Source organism: Buteo buteo, chromosome Z, assembly GCF_964188355.1.
Source record: "Buteo buteo chromosome Z, bButBut1.hap1.1, whole genome shotgun sequence".
Classification (NCBI taxonomy): Eukaryota; Metazoa; Chordata; class Aves; order Accipitriformes; family Accipitridae; genus Buteo; species Buteo buteo.
This window is the reverse complement of record NC_134204.1, coordinates 15,145,396-15,159,394: the sequence shown is the minus strand read 5'-3', so window position 1 is coordinate 15,159,394 and position 13,999 is coordinate 15,145,396. Positions and strand designations below refer to the sequence as shown.

Genomic DNA, 13,999 nt, shown 5'->3' with positions numbered 1-13,999 from the left:
ATAAGTTACTGTTTGAACCTCATAAATAGAGATTGACTTCCTTTGTGAAACATATTAAACCATTGTACAAAACTACTTCAGGGTGTTTCGTTTCCTGAATTAGTTGACCTACTTGGAATACTTGAAATTCATAGGGAAATATTTTGTATATTTCATCTAAGAGAGGAAAATAACAAATAGAATGGACTGTTTCAGTCAGTAGAAGTGGGTCTATGCTTGCATCAACCACAGATGATTTCATACTTGGATAAAATTTATTCCCTTAAGAAATTCTTTCCCTGTTTTACCATGTGCCCAACCCCTTAAGTTCTTAGGATGAAAACTGAAATGATGGTATTTTGAAGAGAAAATTTCACTGAGTACTACTTGACAAAGAGTCAAAATGTTGACCTGTCAAAGAAGCCTTTGGCAATGCTTGGTGTACACAGTATTGCTAGTATCATCTTGTGGATAAAATGCTTGTCTTCAGTGTTTCTGATGTTCATGCTCCCAATACAAGACAAAGGTGTAAAAAGCTAATCCGAAGGATAAAACCTTTTAAGTCAAGTATTAAGTCTATCCTTAGTGGTATAAGTGGTATTTTTGAACAACTGCAATGGGCAAAACTACAAGTCTTCTCCAGAAATTAAAATATTCATGTGAGGTGGAAATTGTTGTCAATTCTGAGAGGGTAAGATACCTGAAAGAATATGGAAATATTGAACTGAAAGGTATTTGCGTGGACAGTTCCACTGACTGAGGAGTAATTTGGAAGTACCTCTGTTTAGATGTTAGGGGAAGGTGTATCTGCCATTTTCTGGGTTTTATGGTCTGGAATTCTGAAATAGCAGCATTGTCAACAGCAAAAGAAAATTTACTCAGTTGTATTTAGCAGGCATGGTAGGAAAAAATTGAAACTTGGAACAGTTATACCACTCATGGCTCTGTCCCATGAGGAGAACATTTTTAATTACCAGAACTGACATTCTGTCACCTTAGACAAGTGAATCCTAAGATTAAAAATGAACATGCAGTTCAATTCAAATAAGGCACTTGCAAGCCCCTTCCACATTACCTTTTCAAGGACTTGTGATGAGGACCTCGTAGGATGAGTGGAGCCTGTAAGCCTCTGGAAAGGGTTTGTATTAATTCATAATCCAGAAGACAAATTGTGATTTTGATTCTATATGCTGCCTCTGGCATCTAAATGCTATTTAAAAGCAATAAAAATATATGGGACTGGTCAATTTCTGAAAAGCTGTGTTTGTAAGTGAGAAAGACCATCTCCAGCAGGGCTTCTTTCCTTCAGAAATTTTAATTCCCTGAGATATTTGTTAATGAAATACCTTATCTGTTCATTTCAAAAGCTGAAGTTGCTCTTTTTCTTGGCTTAACTGAGATTATAGCTGCATACACCTTTTAAAGCTATCCAGAGCTGTGAAGCAGGCTTGTTAGCTGTTTGCTAATGAGTGTCTCTGAACAAGGAAAACTAATTTCTGTAGCCAGCTTAGCGTTAGACAGGGAGAGTAGCATTTTGGGGTGACTATATACAATGAAAACATTTACAGAGCAGTATCTATGTAGATCAGTGAAGCAGAAGCACATCTTAACCTGCTTCTAGGTGTGCTTTGGTCATTTGTACTAGAGCAAATTAATACTGCCTCAGCTGCCTTTCTGCCAGTTCATGGTAAAAACACAGAGTACCCATGGTGTCCTCAAGTGCTGCAGTTCATGACCTAGAATTTCAACTTCATAGGTGGCTAAAGGGTAGATTTATCCTATATGTACTGGCATCTATGCTATGCTGTATGTAATCAGCTGAGCATAGTGACCTGTGACTTGCTGTTTCAATTCTAAGGGTCTCAAAGCCATTTGATAGTAAAAGAATCTTCTGACAGATTTAGTACAGGGCTTTGTCTGTTTTGTAATGTAGTTCATGCATGAGTGAAGGAGGGGAATGTCTGTTTCCTCAGATATCCTCTACACTGCTTTTCCAATCAGTTCCCATCAAAAGTAAAAACATTCCAGCATTTTGCTTCATCTGGAAAAGCAATGCTGGGCTTTGCCTCTCTCGTCTGGGAAATGCATACAGGTGATCTTGCTGCACAAAGGTTGTGACCCTGCTTGAAGACTTTAGGATTGTTGGAAATGCATGCAGTGGTTTTGCAGCCCCTGTTCTGAGGTTTGAACATCGTAGTGTGAGTCATTCCTTGTTGTAAAGACCCTTTTCTGTACCTTCACTTGCTTAAAACCCTGTTCTTCTGTTCTTTACAGCTTTTTAGTTGTTCTTTTTATTTCTGATGGTAGGAAAACCAGAACTGCACACAGTGTCCAAGATGTCAACGCCCAGTGGATTTACCTAGTGACAATGCTGATGTATTTTGTTCTGTTTACTTTCAGTGGTTTTGATTGCCATTGAACTTCTCTCTAACGCTTCCACAGAACCAAATAATACTAGCCCCAAGATCTTTTCCCTGGGTATAAAAAGCTGGCTCAGAGCCTGTTGGGTGTGTAAAGCTGGGATTATTTTTTCACTTCAGTTCATTGTTTCAACTTTATCTGCAGTGAATTTTATTTGCCACTTAATTGTCCCATCAGAGTCATGAATTCCTTCTTGTCTTTTCCATCTCTAAACAGAAAATTAAAAACTGTTCTAATTCTGTACTAGTTATCTGGATAGATTAATTCATGTTCAGCAAGTATTTCAGGAAGTGAACATTGTTCTCTTTCATTCTCTGTATCACACTCAGTGTAGTTGTAGCAGTAACAACAATTCTTTATAGACAAATTCTAATGCACTACACGACACTGAATTCTGGTTTCATATTATTGTGTTACTCTGTAGGCTTAACATCTAGACCAAGTGATCATTTCAGCATAATAGCTTTTGTTCTCATCTTTAATAAATATGCTGCTAGTCGTCTATTCCATGTTCAAGATATACCACTAACAGTATGCAAGCCACTTCAAAACGGTTGTGCAGCCTAGGCCAGAGTTGCGAATCACTGTTCCACGGTCTGTCTTCATACATGTGTTACGTCATTCCTGCATCCGCTCCAAAAAATGAGCCTCTCTGTATTGAATAAGTAGAAATGTGCACATGATGTTTGAAGTTGAAATAATGGGACAAGATTTTTTACATGAACTGTGCACATTCACATTTCCTACTCTCACTTTCTTTCAAGTACTGCTTGCCAAGTATTTCTGGAGGGAAAAAAAACAATCCAGAAGATATTGTTAACCTAGGTAGTAATGTCCAACCTGGACCAATTCACCTATCTCTTGGAGTACAGATATTCACATGCATCCCAACATCGATCATTTATATTTTAATGTATAGAAAATTTACTTGGTTATAGCTATCACAGCTTTAAAGGTGTAAGGACTGAAGACCTGAAAAGGATTTGGGCACCTGATTTTGTCTTTTCCAGCTATGCTTGTGTAAGTATAGATAACACCTTTGCTAGTAAGCATATATTGTAAGGGTTGTTCTGTGCTTGCTCCAGAACACTGCAAATTCTTGTAGATTAAGCCTGTTTGCTTCTATTTTGTGTGTATTTTTTCTAATAGGAAATGGTGTTAATCAATTTATGCTGTTTATTCAGCAAGTTCTGAACAGCAGTACAGGAACTGACAGGGTACTTCTTTCTGCTGTCACTTGGAGAAATTCATAGTAGTAAACTAAGTATTGGGAAACTGTCTTATTACAGAAAATAACATTTTTCTATTTAGAAGGTTTTCTGAGACGTTTTGAAGATCGGATATTTTTGGGAAGCAATTTAAAATGTATTAAAATAAATTCCCCAGAGGTTCTAATATTTGCTTGTTAAAGCTTTTTGCAAAATATTGCATACATGAAAGTATATGCAATAGCACTGGCCATTTACAAGGTGTTTTTCCTCCTAATCCTGATGACTTTGTGTAGTGCTATCACAGCGAATAACTAATTGATAACTGCTTTCCAGGGAGACTTGCAGTGACCAGATTACTAGTGATCTCACACTCAAATTTCCCATTTGATAAGAGAGAAATAGCTCTCAAATGGACTGTAGTTTTAATACATAAGGTGTGTATCACAGCTACTTGCTGTAAAATATGGTAATTAAAATGTATTTTTTGAAGTGGTAAATCATTGACTACATTAGCTATTTTTCTTCCATTCAGAAAAACATTTTCCTTTTGCAGAGCTGCAGGCTGTATGCAACAAAACACTTACGAGTATTGCTGAGAGCAAATGTCGAGTTCTTCAGCAACTGGGGGATTGAGCTACTGGTGACCCAGTTACATGATAAAAATAAAACTATATCTTCTGAGGCACTTGATATTCTAGATGAGGCATGTGAAGACAAGGTGAGCATCCTTTCCTTTTTCAGTCTCTTTTTGGTATGCTACTCTGTAAGCTATACCCCACTCCCTCCCCCCGTTAGCAAAGTAAAAGTATCCAAGAAGTTACTGATGGTTTCCTTCTTGATTGTCATTGATGGACTTCGTAATAGTTTATAGACCCCGTTGCTGAAAATACTGCAGTATTAATGATAAGATGATGTAGACTTCTGGCTTATGCCTACTTTTAAATATGGATTCAGACTACTTCAGCTATTTCAATCATTATACTTCTTGTGAAGTAATATATATATTTAATGACAGATGGTACCTAAAGTGGATAATACTAGAATGAGGTTAGTGCTGTTTGGTACTTTCTTTTGTGAAAAACTTGCTGCTTCATTGCTGGCAGACTATTGTAGTTGCTGTAGTTTTCAGGATTATATAGTGCTCAGATACACTGTATGCATTTTTAATTATTTTAGGCCAATCTTCATGCCCTCATCCAAATGAAACCAGCTCTTTCTCATCTTGGAGACAAGGGTTTGCTTCTACTCCTAAGGTAAATGTTGAATATGCTGTTTGTCTTTACAGTGTGAAAACAAGTAAGTTTGGTTTTATTTAAATTACGTGATTTGTTTTAAGTGGAGTACTAACTGTCTGATGTTGCTTTACAGATTTTTGTCCATCCCAAAGGGGTTTTCATATCTAAATGAGAGAGGTTATGTAACAAAACAAATGGAAAAATGGCAAAAGGTAATGCTAAGAATAAAAAGTGTGCTTGATACTAGGTGGAGAAAGGGTGTGAATATGCAGGTTTAGAACATCAAAGATTCTTAAAAATACTGCATATTTATGTATGTGTATTGCTAATGCCAATACATTTATTGTCTCAATGACTTAACAATTTTGCTGAAAAAGGTTGACAGGGACTCACAGGAGCTACAGAACTGTATACATGTGTGCTTCTGATTTACCCAGGCCTTTTATATAATTTTGGCATTTCAGCAAATATTTCAGGATTGTAGTGACTTTCTAAAATAGGTTGTTGTGTGAGGTCCTATTTAGAGAAGTGTGTAAAGGAATACTACTTTTCAAGATACCCATTACCTCTGGTTGTTGCTAATTAAAGTGAAATCTAGAGATCATGAAGATAGAATTAGCTTATGCTGTTAAGAAGTAAATAGAAACAGCAGACCACTGAGAAAAAATGCATCATTGTCATGACTAGGATAAAACTCTTTATACGTTATTTTGTTTTCATAATTGATCATAAATGCTTGGTCTTATTCCTGTTAGCGTTTTTTTACTAACTTATAAGCTGTGACTTCTCTAGGAATACTGAAATGTGTGGTGGTCTGTTAAGATTATTCGGGTTAAAGTCAGATGTGAAGTATTTCCTTCTTTCCTTCCTTTCTTAACAAATTCACTGAAATAATTATGGAATCAGTTGTCAACTCTGCAGACTCATTGTATGTATGAAGTACAGTAATTCTGGTGAGCCCCACCATCAGATCACAAAGAAATTCAGCTTTCCTTAATTATTCCTTCCTTATAAAGTACCACATTATAAAAACATACCGCTAAGTGTATTGTCAACCTTTGTCTGTCTTATTCTAGGAATATAACTTAAAGTATGTTGAATTGATTGAAGAACAACTTAATGAAGCACTTACAACATACCGCAAACCTGTTGATGGTGATAATTACGTTCGTCGGAGCAACCAAAGGTAAATTTGGGAAAATGTGTCTTTGGGCGTAAGCTGGCAGGACTGGTCAAGAGAGCTTTAAACTAGAATTGATGGGGGAAGGGGATACCAACAGGATTGCAGTAGGTAAGCCAAGGGTTAGCATGGCATCACCTGAGGGTGGCAATGATAGTGGGAATATTTATACTGCTCCTGGGAGCCCAGAGGGCTCAGAAGCATATCTGAAATGCATGTACAGCAACACATGCAGTATGAGAAACAAACAGGATGAACTGGAAGTGTTGTTCAGTTCCCAGAGCTATGATATCCTTGGTATTAGTGAGATTTGGTGGAGTGAGTCCCACAGTTGGAGTGCTGAATGGAGGGTTCCAGGCTGTTCAGGAGAGATAGGCAGGGCAGGTGAGGTGGAGGTGTCACCCTATATGTAAGGGAGAGGTTTGACTGTACGGCCCCTACAGTTAGTGATGATGTTGTTGAGAGCCTCTGGGTGAGGATTAGGGGGATGGGAAACAAAGGACATGCTGTAGTGGGTGTCTACTACTGATCGCCCAGCCAGGATGTTAGCACTGATGAGTTATTCTGTGGGCAATTAGGAGAAATCTCTGGATCGGTAGCCCTTGTCCTTATGGGAGATTTCAACTTCCCAGACATTAACTGGGAATACTGTGACAACCAGGTCTTGGAAATTCTTGAAGTTTGTAGGAGGTAACTTCTTGTGACAAGTACTCAGTGAGCCAACTGGGAAAGATGCCTTCCTAGACTTAAAATTTGTGAATAAAGAAGGACTCGTGGGAGATGTGATGGTAGGTGGTTGTCTTGGCTATAGTGATTATGAAATGGTTGAGTTTAAAATTTTCAGTGTAATGAGAAAAAAGGATAGCAAGAGTTGCTACCCTGGACCTCAGGGAGCTATTTAGCAGAGTACCCTGGGAATCTGCTTTTGATGGCTTAGGAGTCCACGAGTGCTGGTCAGTTTTTAAGAACCACCTTTTAAAAGCACAGGAGCAGGCAATCCTATTGTGTCATAAGTGAAGCAAGTGGGGTAGAAGACCAGTTGGCTGAACAGTGAATTCCTTGTGGAGTTCAAGAGGAAAAAGAAATTGTGTGATCTCTGGAAGCAAGGTCAGGCTTCATAGGAAGATAATAGAGCTGTGGTTCATATATGCAGGGAGAAGACACAAAAGGCCGATGCTCAGTTAGAATTGAAACTGGCCAGTGTTGTGTCAAATAACAAGAATGGCTTTTTTAGGTATGTTAATAGCACGAGGCGGTCTAAATAAAATGTTAGACTGATCCTTGTTGAAGACTGTCACCTGACTAATAGGGATGAAGAAAAAGTGGAGGCATTCAATGCACTTTTTTGCCTCAGTCTTTAATAATACTGATAGATGTTGGGCTGCCCAGTCCCCTGAGTTGGAGGACCACAAGTGTGGGAACAGTGACTTTCTGTTTGCAGTCACTGAAATTGTAAGGGACCTGCTGTATCAGCTGAATGTTCACAAATATGTGGGCCCTGACAGGATTCATTTTGGAGTACTGAGGGAGCTAGCAGATGTTACAGCAGGACCCCTTTTGATCATCTACCAAAGGTCTTGGGAGTCTGGGGAGGTCCCTGCTGACTGGAAGCTAGCCAATATTATTCTAATTTACAAGAAGGGTGTAAGGGAAGACCCAGGAAGCTACAGGCCTGTTAGTCTACCCTCAGTTCCTAGAAAAATTATGGAGAAGATCATGCTGAGTGCTTTTGAAAGGCATTTAAAGAATAATGCAGTTATCAGGCACAGTTAACATTGGTTCACAAAGGGAAAGCCCTGTTTAACTAAATTGATATCCTGCTATGATAAGGTCACCCACCTAGTGGATGAAGGGAAGGCAGTGGATGTGGTTTTTCTGGATTTTAATAAGGCTTTTGATACTGTCCCTCACAGCATTCTTCTGGACAAGTTGTCCAACTGTGGGATGAGCAGGTTCATGTTGCACTGGGTGAAGAACTGGCTGAACAGCAGGGCTAAAAGGATTGTAGTGAACGGGGCTACACCTGGCTGGCAACAGGTCACCTAGCAGTGTTTCTCAGGGTTTAATTCTGGGGTCAGTGCTGTTCAGTAAAATCCATCTTGGAATACTGTGTGCAATTCTGGGCCCCACAATTCAAGAAGGATGTGAAGGTCCTTGAATGCATCCAGAGGAGGGCAACAAAGCTGGTGAGAGGGCTGGAAGGAGTGTCTTATGAGGAGCAGCTAAGGACTTTGGGCTTGTCTAGTTTGGGGGGAAGGAGGCTGCGGGGCAACTGCATTGCTCTCTGCAGCTTCCTGAGGAGGGAAGCAGAGAGGAAAGTGCTGGTCTCTTCTCCCTGGAATCCAGCAATAGGATGCGTGGGAATGGTTCAAAGCTGTGTCTGGGGATGTTTAGACTGGACATTGGGAAGCATTTCTTTACTAAGAGGGTGGTCAAACACTGGAAGAGGCTTCCTAGAGAGGTGGTCAATGCCCCAAGCCTGTCAGTGTTTAAGAGGCTTTTACAATGCCCTTAACTACATGCTTTAGCTTTTGGTCAGCCCTGAAGTGGTCAGGCAGTTAGACTATGTGATCATTGTAGGTCCTTTCCAACTGAAATACTCTGTTCTGTTCTATTCTAAATTCTCCAAAAGAATCCCCTTTGTCTGAAAAAGCTCAAGAGTAACTTACTGCATTACACTGCAGTGTAATTTATTTTAAAAGAAAATGTCAGAATTACCTGGAAAGCATATGTTTTCTCTTTCTGCCAGATTACAGCGACCACATGTGTACCTGCCAGTTCACCTTTATGGCCAACTGGTGCACCATAAAACGGGCTGCCATTTATTGGAGTCTCAGGTGAGGATAATAACTATTTATAACTTGAAAGATTTTAGAGTACTGTAATCCTTTTTAAGTACGTTTTAAAAGAGATGACATTTAAAGTCATTGCAAAACAAGTTGATAAAGAAATACCAGAGAAATACCTTGCAACCTTTTTCTTAAAATGGCTTGCAAAATCTTAGAATAGAAAGCAACTCGCCAATAGAAATAATTTTTCAGTTTGTGTGCGCATGAATTGTATATTGAAAAGTAAAATTGTGCCTGTCCTTTTATACATACAAAAATGTGGAGATGAGAGAATAAAATCTTATTTCTAATATCCTGAAAAGCTAAGAAAACAAATCCTAAGCCAATTAATAGTTGCTTAAATGAATATACTTTTAATGTGAGTTTGCAAGATGATGTAATGAATATGATAGTTGAAAAGTTCAAGAGAAAGCTTAGATATTGCAGTTTGTTAGTCTGATTAATGTTACCTTTATAAAATCTGAATTAACTTGATGCAGTCAGTGCTTACATCAAAATTTTCTACTTGCATTACCATTGCTGTTAATTTATGCTTATTATTCCAGAACTACCACTGTTCACTTTAGAGTGCATACTTTAAATTAGTGCTTTACCTTTTATTAAAAAGGCAAGAGAGCCTGTTTGACTGAGGTCTCCTTTTCATTTTCAACTGAGTGGTTTTTTTTTCTTCTGTTTCTCTCCTTCAGAGTATTGTTACAGATCTAAGTTATACTGTTCGTTCCCCAATGCTGGATAAGTGGGAAGGAATTAAGCAGCTGAAAGCAGCCCTTTGGGCCTTGGTTAGTAATAGATTTACAAACTTTTTGCAGTTGTTTGAGTTCTGTTATGACTCTTGATTCTGAAATAACTAAGCAAAATCCTGTAAAATCATTAATTAGGTTTTTTGTCATAAAATGTGTGGGGTTTTTTTCTCCAAGTTGGCATTTTGTACCCTAACTGGACTTTCAGTTTAAAATGGTTCACTGCACCTTTTTTGTTCTGTGTTTTTTAATAGTCACTTTGTCTTTTTTATTTTTTCTTTTTTAACAAATAAAAAGAACAGATTGCCACGTGCAGCACCAATATTAAATTGGAAGCAGTAGTTACAAGCTGCTGTGGTCTGATTTTTATGTATTTACTGTAATGGTCCAAAATTCAGTGTTTCTGGAAGAAAGTTGGCTGCCACTGTGGATGCATGTGAATATATGTGGTCCTGACACCCCCTGGTACCTGGGATAGGTGAAAACCTAGTGTCTGTACTTATCCAAGCTACACTTCTAAATTTGCTTTGCCACCTCAGCTGTTTGTCTGCTTCTTTCTTGTCTTCCCCAAAGCTTATTTAGGAACATTTGTCCAAGGTGACTATAACTGGAATATATTGTAGGTATGTAATATAATGTATGTAAAATGAGTAAACGAAGATCATACTGCTGGCTGTAGCAGAATTGGTAAAATGAGGAATACACAGTAGTTAGCTGTGAGCAGTTTTAGGGATTATACGTAGTATGCCAAGTCCGTTTTTTAGATCTACACGACTAGGAAATGCCAAAAAGGGTGCTAAAATCTCTTAATTGCTTTGAGAAGATGTGACTTGAAACTGTACTACCAACAAACAAAAATGTTAAAAGCTTTACACTGATAGTACTGCAGATCACATCAAAATCAAAACTTACTCGAAAACTTTTATTTTAGGGCAATATTGGATCTTCAAATTGGGGTCTTAACTTGCTTCAAGAGGAGAATGTAATTCCCGATATAATGGCACTTGCCCAACAGTGTGAGGTTCTCTCTGTCAGAGGGTATGTGTATCTGCTTTATATATAAAATTTACAGATGGTAGTTGCCATAGGTTTTCAAATAGCCTTACCTAATTTACATGAATATAGTTTTGTACTTACTTGGAACTCAGTTATGAAGATCATTCATGACTGAGTATCTATCTCAGTCCTGTACAATCACAGAATTGTATAGGAAGTCTGAAAGAACATGCAGTAAGCAAATGAAAACTATGAAAAAAGATACACTACTCTTCTTTTTTTTAAAAAGCAATTAAAATATTTGCTACTTATATCTCTGTTGGAATCAATTTATTATTCCATCACTTTTATTCAATATCTTTTTTGAATCTTTAAAAGCATTAATAGATGGTCTTTTGCCTACTATTGCTACTTCATTAATGTCCTTTTATTATTTTTTTTAAAAAAGGTGTTGTTCTACTTTATCTAATCAGGCTCTTGTAATAATTAGTTTTTATTTTTGAGTAGTGTATTGTTCTCAGATATTTTAGTCCATTTCTTAAGCTTCCATTGATTTACAAATAAAAATGAACAAAAAGCTACTTGGCAGTTTTGTGAAGTTTCTGCTGAATTGTTTTGAAACTGTTTCCTTTCAAAAGAGAAATAAGTTTAGTTAAATTAGATTCTATTATTGTTGCTCTTTTTTCATATATGCATTAAATACAGAACCTGTGTCTACGTGCTTGGTCTAATAGCCAAAACTAAACAAGGATGTGACATTTTGAAGCATCACAACTGGGATGCAGTGAGACACAGTCGTAGGCAGCCGTGGCCAGTGGTCCCTGATGACATGGAGCAGCTCTGCAATGAACTTTCTTCTATACCCAGCACTCTTAGCTTGAACTCTGAGTCCACCAGTTCTAGACATAACAGTGAAAGCGAATCCGCTCCTTCAAGTAAGTAACAACAAAACAAACAGGAAAAAACCACCACAAAGCAGCATTTTGGTGTTCTTACCAACCTTTTGGCAGGATGAGGTTCAGGCAGATGGTGTTATTGCAAGGAAGAAGAGTGCAAGCAAGGGTACAGAGTTATATGCATTGAGAGATGTAGACAAGTGAAAGGGAAGAGAACAGTGTCTTAGGTTTACATTTGATGTAGAAGTAAGAAGTTTTAACATCAGGGTAAGTTACTAGTTCTTCTGTCAAGTCATGGCAGCTTGCTGTAATACCCGGCAGAAATCTCCATGCTTAGGTATAAAGATACACTTACTTGGTTGTCCTCAAAGGAATATTCTAGAAAATAAATACATTCTGTGTGTATATATGCACACACAGAGTATTGCTGTATTTAAATTCTTGTATATTTTGAGTATCTAGTACACTTTAATTTTGCTATGGATATTTGGAATTTAAATCCAGAAATATACCCTATTTAGATATTATTAGAGGAGTGCATTGTTTGTAATCCTAGTAGCTGGATGTTTGCACTGAAATAAGATAGTGTGGCTTTTCTTTTGAAGCAAGGAGACCTTCAGCTCAGGTACTCCTCAAGATACTTAATTTACTAAGTTCTACAGAAAAAATGCTGAATTAAAATTGCAGTAAATTGCATAGCCTCCCATTTTGGCTTCTATAGAATTGCTTTGTTTTCGCAGCATGAAATGTCCATTTTCAGTGACGAAGTCTCATATAATTTCAGGTATGTTCATCATGGAGGATGACCGTTTTGGTAGTACTTCCACTAGTACGTTCTTCCTAGATATTACTGAAGATGCAGAACAAATATTTTATGACAGACCTGGACCTTCAAAGGACAAAGACCGTAGTCCCTTTCCTTTTTTTTCTTCTAGTAGACTTGTGAAAAATCGCATTCTAAACTCTCTTACTCTACCTAATAAAAAACACAGAAGTAGCAGTGATCTAAAAGGAGGAAAGCTGACATCGTCTGACAGTAAATCAGGCCTGAGGCGAAATCGTACAGTAACAGAACCTTCCAGAAGCATAGACTTTCCTGCTGGGGAAGAATTCAACCCTGTTTGCAAAGTTCCTAAAATCCAGACTTTACGATTAGAAACTTCTTTTGTTGGAAGTAAGCACATGGAAGATACTGATAGTACCCCAAGTATTGGAGAAAATGATCTGAAGCTGCCAAAAGGTCTTGGAAATGAAATTCACCGGGAAAATGCAAGCCGAGAAAGGCTAATAGGAGATGGTACTACACAAACACATTTCAAGAGTCGTAGCTTAAGTTTTAATACAGATACCACAACAAGTGGCATAAGCTCAATGAGCTCTAGCCCTTCAAGGGAGACTGTAGGTGTGGACACTACAAATGTAGATACTGACTGTGGAAGTTTGAGTACTGTGGTAAGCACAAAAACAGTTAAACCAAGTCACTGTTCAACACCACAGTCTAACCACCTGCCTCTCTCAAAATCCAGCTCTGTATCCCTGGTACCGCCAGGGTCTTCTCATACGCTTCCCCGAAGAGCCCAGTCTCTTAAAGCTCCTTCTCTTGCTACGATAAAAAGTCTTGCTGACTATAACTTTAGCTACACAAGTTCTCGAGATGCCTTTGGCTATGCTACACTAAAACGCTTACAACAGCAGAGGATGCATCCTTCACTGTCTCATTCGGAAGCCCTAGCATCTCCAGCAAAGGACGTGCTGTTTACTGACACTATTACCATGAAGTCTGGCAGCCTGGATTCTCGGCTAACCCCAAGCCGGTAAGAGATTATTATGTGCTCATTTCTTACTTCAAAGCTGTAAGACCAATTAAGTAAAAAAAGTATCTTTTTAATACTTTTTTCCAATTTCACCTAAGAGTGAAAATTGTTGCAAGATGGTTCATAACTTCACTGAAAGCAGTATCAATACTAGGAGCATAATATAGTAGAACGAGAATCCTGAACTTCGTGCATGGTGTCAGAGAAGCCCAGCTTTCATAGCTGTGCTCGGCCCCTTTAATGCTGTTAGTGACAAAGGAAAAAATTTCCATTTATCACATTTGCTTCCTGTTTAATTTTTTTTAATATTTAAATGCAATTACATTGCTAACATTATTAAAGTTGCAATCACACAAAATTGCCCGTGTAGTCAGAGCTATTTTTCAGAAGAGAATTTTCTCTTTGTCACTTGGTGAGGTTTTAGGACAGGGACTCCTGCCAATATGCTATATTCGTGTTCACTGTGGCATTGAGGTCAGTGATGAGATACTGGTACCACTGATAGGAATGTCAGTTTGGCTTCATAGCTACAACAGAGCAAAGATTTTACTCATAGCATTTATTTTTAGATGGCAGTGTCACCTCTTTATTTTTGAGTCATATTAGATATTCTGAAGACTAATTGGATAGTTACGTAAGATATCTAGCTCATGACATTGACACTGTTCCCAGCAGCTA

General features: G+C 38.0%; 1 protein-coding gene across 1 annotated transcript in view; it reads left to right on the top strand.

The window, feature by feature from the left end:
- The window catches only part of RICTOR (RPTOR independent companion of MTOR complex 2), an 88,270-nt gene that overhangs the window by 60,657 nt on the left and 13,614 nt on the right, over window positions 1-13,999 (top strand). Inside the window, exons 23-31 of the mRNA XM_075021884.1 lie at window positions 4,165-4,329; window positions 4,788-4,864; window positions 4,980-5,058; window positions 5,923-6,032; window positions 8,776-8,863; window positions 9,562-9,654; window positions 10,547-10,653; window positions 11,317-11,546; window positions 12,292-13,321. Of these exons, the coding sequence (XP_074877985.1) occupies window positions 4,165-4,329; window positions 4,788-4,864; window positions 4,980-5,058; window positions 5,923-6,032; window positions 8,776-8,863; window positions 9,562-9,654; window positions 10,547-10,653; window positions 11,317-11,546; window positions 12,292-13,321 (1,979 nt within the window). The remainder of the gene's footprint in view (window positions 1-4,164; window positions 4,330-4,787; window positions 4,865-4,979; window positions 5,059-5,922; window positions 6,033-8,775; window positions 8,864-9,561; window positions 9,655-10,546; window positions 10,654-11,316; window positions 11,547-12,291; window positions 13,322-13,999) is intronic.